The sequence below is a fragment of the Papilio polytes genome, unplaced genomic scaffold, assembly GCF_000836215.1.
Source record: "Papilio polytes unplaced genomic scaffold, Ppol_1.0 DF821845.1, whole genome shotgun sequence".
In the NCBI taxonomy this organism is placed as follows: domain Eukaryota; kingdom Metazoa; phylum Arthropoda; class Insecta; order Lepidoptera; family Papilionidae; genus Papilio; species Papilio polytes.
In genome coordinates, this window is record NW_013527359.1 from 4134776 (window position 1) to 4141727 (window position 6952).

General features: G+C 33.0%; 1 protein-coding gene across 1 annotated transcript in view; it reads left to right on the forward strand.

The window, feature by feature from the left end:
* The window catches only part of LOC106107820 (filamentous growth regulator 23-like), a 27791-nt gene extending 24600 nt beyond the window's left edge, over window positions 1-3191 (forward strand). Inside the window, exons 4-10 of the mRNA XM_013288824.1 lie at window positions 1-237; window positions 429-505; window positions 600-966; window positions 1066-1196; window positions 1285-1437; window positions 1508-1665; window positions 1868-3191. Of these exons, the coding sequence (XP_013144278.1) occupies window positions 1-237; window positions 429-505; window positions 600-966; window positions 1066-1196; window positions 1285-1437; window positions 1508-1665; window positions 1868-1988 (1244 nt within the window). The 3' untranslated portion in view covers window positions 1989-3191. The remainder of the gene's footprint in view (window positions 238-428; window positions 506-599; window positions 967-1065; window positions 1197-1284; window positions 1438-1507; window positions 1666-1867) is intronic.
* Window positions 3192-6952: the final 3761 nt, after the last annotated feature.

Genomic DNA, 6952 nt, shown 5'->3' on the forward strand with positions numbered 1-6952 from the left:
CTTCTACCGAATTTACTGGCTGGCCATCACCGTCTACCACACCATTTTCGATAGAGAAACTTTTAGAAGCACAAAGAAATGCGACCGCCACGACTCCGTTTAGTATTAACACCGAAGCAACGACCCATAGAAGAACGACGACAACAACGACGACGACTGTAGCGCCCCCGCCGCCGACCACGCCTGGTGTTTGCCGACACGAATGTGATATAGCAGCTACAATCAAAATTGTTGCAGGTAACAGAATTTTTATCACTTAAACCATCATGCCTAGCAATGATGTAAAAAATACTTCTAAAACCTAAGTACGTAAAAATGTTATTAAACTTGGAAAAATTCTAATTGCTTTAATATGTATTACAAAATGTTCTAAGTACCATTTATAGGATAAGCAATAATTCTATTAACTAGAACAAAATAATTTATAGGTGCAAAATGGGTCCCTGAACTATTGGACCACCACACAGAGGAATGGCAAAAGTTGGCAAAGGAAGTTAAAGAAGAGGTAATTTATTTTTAAAATAATAGATTCATGAAATTTACTGAAAATCTCAATCCATTAAATATTTGGAAATACTTATTTCTTGTTTTTATCACAGTTAAATTCAGTCTACGGAAAATCAGACTTATTGAGAAAATGGTACAAAGACATTCGCATAGATGGTTTTACACCAGGATCAGTCCTGGTTGATTATTTCATAGAATTAAACGAAGTCGAAGACAGAGTTGACACATTGCAGTTAAAGAGATTATTCCATAAAACACTTAACCAAGCTAAGCCGGGCTCTGTAGTGGAAGAACAAATAACAGACGTAGATTTTGATCCTGATGTAATGCTAGGCGACCAACCGGACGAGGATAAAATGAGAAAGAGCAACGAAAAAATGACTAAAACCATCGACAAATCCGTTGGAAAATTGGAAATGGGAAAATTCGTAATGGATCCAGCTTATACAGAATTCATTGGTAATTTAAATTTAAGATTTCTTCAGTTTTGTGTTGCATACGTTTATGAAAGAACACATTATTATATTTAACTATATTTAAAAAATGATAATTTTGCAGTATTGCCGAAACGTGAAGACCCGACTATAGTGGAACCAGATGATGAGGCATTGCTCCCACAATGGGGTATTGCAGTAATTGTTATTGCCATGGCGTCACTTCTCTTTGTTGTCATATTTGGAGTTACTGTCGTAAGTTCCAATTTCATTATTTTAGCATACAGCATTTTTTGTTATTAATTTGTTATTTGTTATTATCATAACTTCACAATTTTTGCAGCTTGTTAATCGCCAAAAAAGCGCTAAAGCAAAACAACCAATACCCTTAAGCGAGGATATGCTTCGGGAGTTAGACAAAAGTCACATGGGAGGATTCGAGGACACGCACCAAATGAAAGAACGGGATTTACCGTCTTATCCGCCGTCGGGAAAGGTAGTCACTTAAAGGGGTTTAATTGATCTTTAGCATTATTTAATTAATTACGTTAATATAACTTTTACAGAGAATGTCAACGGCGTTTATCGAACAGCTCGCTTATCAAAATCCTGGTGATTCTTGGAGGTCGGAATGGACGCCGCAATTGCACAAGTATATGCAACACTACACACCAGACTCCGGACGTGGGTCACAGACTTATGGAGTGTCTGGAAATGGCTATGGGTCAGTATAAATAAGCATTTGCGATTTTCTGGTCCATCTGCCTCCTAAAATATATTCACGTTTACATCAAATCTCTTGATCTAAGCTACTTTTTACTAATAACCAGTTGATCTCTAATATTTCTTTAACTGGTACTGTATCAGTTATATTTTTATAGAAATATTGATTTAGAAGTACTATTCAAATGTTTAATTTTCCGCAGATACGGAGGCTCTCAACTGTACGGTCAGACCGGTGGAGGATCGCAGGTATACGGATACACCGGCGAGTATCCGCGCTCACACTACTCGCGCCGTCGTTCCGACTACGATAACAACTTCTAGAAACTTCTAGATATCTCGAACACTCACTATCTCAGACTTGACACTTTTGACAATACCACTCTTCCGATTTTCAAGTGTAGGGCTTAGTGAAACGATTAGATCAGACCATATCTTCTAGAAACATTTGTTGATTAGCTACCGCACACCAGGTTGTGAGATAAAAGTTTATGACGATTTTATCTATGATAATCTTGTCGCTACGACATCGGAATTTATTCGATTTCTACATTTTAAGTAGATTTACGATTTTACATAGTTTTTATTATATTTTGAGTAGGTTTTAGTCCGGCCTATTAAGGACTGCGTATAGTGCCAATCGTAATAATTACTTTGCTTTTGACATCTTTACAAATGTAAATCACTTTCACGGCTTATTTTGAACAAATCATCGGTAATCGATGTTCCCTTGTGATAGTGAATAAATTAGTAACGAATTGAGTATTACAAAAGCCAATTGTAATGTTTATGACTACGTTATAAATTATTATTATTCATCATAATTGTAATACATACGACTGATTGCGCGTGTAAATAAATTATTTTAAATACTCACCCGTGTTGCATATTTGCGGTGAGGATATTGTATTTCTGTAGATATCTCTGCATACCTATATTTGCTCAGAACCAGTAGAAGTGTTAGACGGCGGTGTGAATGTGTGCATGAAATGCGTAATTGTGCCAAATATTAAAGCATAGATGTGTAAATAAGAAGAAAAAATCGTACATTCGTTTGGTGTTCATATTTTAATTAAATTGTTTTGAGTGACTTACTGCCAATTTTGTGTCACTCAAGATCATTTACATTTGGCTATATTGTAGGTGATTACAGGATGTGTTTGTATCCACACATACTATACACCAAACAGCGCAAGTTGAAATTTGTGTGTTGAATGAAACTATTACATTAAGAAATGTTTTATGAAATATCGTCAATTTAAACTAGTATTAATAAGAAGTGAAAAAATACATAATATACTAATGTTCAACTTATTTGATTTATTTGGAAATTAGATGAAAATATTTGATTACGAACGAATGTTCTAAGTTAAGAATAATTTAATTTTAAATGTATTTTGATGGTATAATTCTATTATCAAATGGTTACTGTATCTACCGACTAATATAGTTTTAAACATGAATGCATGATTCTTGTATATACAATTTTTGTACATGTAGATTTATAATTTAATTATAATCATAATTGACAAATAAATCATTAAGATCCCTAATATAGATTACAGTATATGCATAACTTGTCTTTTATTCTTTCCATACACCTTTCCTTTGAACCTCTTGATAATCTTTCAACTGTGAAGTACCAATCAATACTTTCAATGTTTGTATTGAATAAATAGAAATTTATAACCAAGAAAGATTCACGAAAGTCCGTAACTCATAGGGGGTTGTCCCCTCTTTGAAATAAGATAAGGAACGCTTATTTACAAAAGTGGGACATATCCTTGAAAACATTAGAAAAATAAAGACTATATATATTCATAAGATTGAGACTTAATATTAAAACATGTATGGAAATTATGTTCTACTTTTAAAACCCAGTTTTATTAAATAATACAGCGATATAATGTTATAAATTATTACATATAAAATGTTACAATTAAGGGCCACCTAACCCGTATTACTGATTCGCAATGCCCCAGTTAGACGATTATTTGCAATTCTGATGTGTCCCAAAACATTAACATTTCAAACACGACAGTTTGCATCGGCAATGCGATGACGACCGCAATTCCGAAGATATAATATGACAGGAAACTTTTATTACCTTTTCTCCAAATAAAAGAGAATATATAATACCAATACTACAAATAAGAAAGGTTGAATTGAAGGATGAATGTTTGGATGTTTGTAAGAAGTATCTTCAAAGCAGCTAAACGTATCTTAATCAAAATTAGCACAGACGTACTATATAGTCTGGAAGTGTACATAGCTTACTTACTTTTTTCAATACATAGGTCAATTCAAAAGTGACGGATATATGGAAAAATAGTACTGTGAACCCTCTGTGGGTGAAATGGGATGATGATAACAGGTAAGACATTTAATTATAGGAAAGGTTATACGGTGCGGTATTGTTCTAAATAATCTCTGCAATGTAATGCGACCCGCAGTTAATTTTACGGAGATAGTGTTCTATTGTACTGTTGTGTGAACTCACTGTAGTAAGATTTGGTTCGTGAATAATTTAACACCGCTTGACATTAGCTTTGGATTATTATAATAGTATTTTACTCTGTTAAATTTCTATGATATATTCGTAATAACTGTAATGGCAAATATCTGTGCTAATTTTTACAATTCAGAAGATGTTACATATCTATGTATTTGTTAATGGCAGTAAGCTAAAGTTACTACTTATTTTTCCTGTTTATTCAAGATTAGCTTTTGTTTGAGACTTCGCCCGCGTGGAAATAAAAACAAAAAATATAGCCTATTACTCACAGATAACGTAGCTTCTTAATGGTGAAAGAATTTTTGAATTCGGCGCAGCAATATTTGGATTATTTCAATACATACAAAAATACAAATCTTTACTCTTTACAGCATTAAGTATAAATATATTACTACTCTATAGCTTCAACAATACTTAACATAAAATCATGTTTTCTTCTATTTCACTACCTTTTTTTTAATACAGATTATAAACATTTTGCAATTAAGTCTTCTTATAAATAAAGGATTAAAGTAATTTTCCACCTATATCAGAATTCTGCAAAAATCACTGAAGTCTACAAGCTTTTTGATAAATAAATGCAGTCGATCGTAAATCTAAAGGGAAAGGTAATCAAACTCTCGGATTGCTAATTGGGATAATGGTTCACTAAATTAAAGCTACGAATCCTTTGTACTGTGATTAAGTTGTTACCTGACCGTTCAATTCCGATGTTTTCTTTTCATCGAAATACAAAGGTTAGGTAAAAATACGCTCCAATAACAACTAGTTAATTGATTTCAGGCAAACAAAAACTAGAGGTGATTTTGAGAACACCATTTTAATATTACACTAATACTGGGTTTCTGAAATTACACTATTTTGTCATTACCTATCGATTCATTACTGTTAAGTAAACTAGGTCTTAAGTAAAACTCGAGTTACGTTGATCGGAAATGCTTTTCATAAATTTATCAAATCAAAAACACTAATGAATGGTTGTCAGCTTGGAAACCGGCCATTAGCATTTCACAAACTTTATTATTTCATAAACTTTATTAAACGGATTACATTCCAATTCTTTTACTTAAAAAAAACTATGTAACTTACCCTTGTTATTCTTAAAAATATGATATTGCATTAACGTAAGCCCTTCGCTCCCATAATATCTTTGGAGAAAAACAAGTCAATATATTTGAACTATGTTTTTGTCGCGGAAGGAAAATACGAAAGCGATGTTTGTTTTTTTGGATGTCTCCATAAAAAATGTTAGTAAAAGCACACAGAATAACTCTAATATACATATACTTGATGATTTTAGTAAGTTCTAAAATCTACACAAATAGATATTGTTACTAGAATTCAATTAATAACTAAATAATCTACAATACAAACTGAATTTAAAATTTATCAAGTAATTATTTAAGGCAAACTTAAATTCGTAGCAGCTTTTGTTGTAAAATATTACTTCGTTAATGTTAAATGTAGAGCGTACCATTGTACAAACCACAATTGTTAGAAGCAGGATTACTACAATTCTTAGATCAATGAAATCTAACATAAAATACCAGACAATAAGAAGAGACAAAAAAAATGACGATAAGGAATTGGCTAATGGAAATATGCATCACTGATGTTTTAAAAGTTAATAAAATGTAGTTCATTAGTAAAAATTTTAGATAAAAGGTATTTTTCCCGGGGAAAACCAAGTGAAAACGCCGCACAATGCATGTAGGTGTTTTCTCAGTTCGCTGGTCTTGGTGAAAGAGTTCGTTGCAGCGCTGTGCACGCCTCAACGCTCACCCATCCGAATGCGCTTCCGACAATTTCCTGCCATATAGTACTTTGGCAGGCAATTGTCAGTATTTACTGATTTTTCCAAAATTTTACTTTGGATTCTTATAGTGAGTTAGAAAAATATTGTAGGTATTATTTATAGATACTGATATTAAATAGAAAACATAGACAAAAAAAACATCAATTATTAGTACGCAAGTTAGTTGATTGTAGGTTTGATAAAGAAAAGATGCGAAAAAAAACGATTCCTCAATTGTTATACACGTAAATAATGATATGGTATACCAAATACTTTAATGCCAGTACAATTTGACAATAGCGAGGGTCAGTCACAAGTTGTATGAACTTAGTGGCGTCTAGTGTTTACATTATACCAGTTCATTGCCAGCCTAATTATTGAGCGCTACCAATTGTACCGGTCAAGTGTTAACCAGGCATTAAAGACGGTTGAAAAGTATCTGATACCGTATTAAATGAAGACATGTAGGTAGCAGATTAGTTCGGCCACGCAATCCATTACACAGCCGTTGGTTCTGCATTACCGCTCTCGGCTGTTTGTTAGCGCGTAAGCTCGGACGTTAATCGAATTTCGCATGTAAATGCGTCCAATCCATCAGATAATACATGGATCAACCTAACTATAATTACCATTCAATTTCGTGTTCCTAGTAGAAATCGATTTTTAATTGAATCCTCTAGAAATTTTATTCTACACTAGCTTTCGCCTGCGTAGAATAAAAAAAACAAAAGTGAGTAGCTTATGTGTTTTTCCAGACTATCCTCTACATCTATGCCAAATTTCATCGAAATTCGTTCAGCCCTAAACGGCTACAAACTCTAACAAACACGCATCCATCCATCCATCATTAGTATGATTTTCCGATGATTAGCTTTTTAATTCTGAAAGATTATTAACAAAATTATTTGATTTCTTTCATCTGCAGGGTAATTGCGTGTAACTTAGAACAACAAAAACTGGTTAAAGAATAGCTTCTAC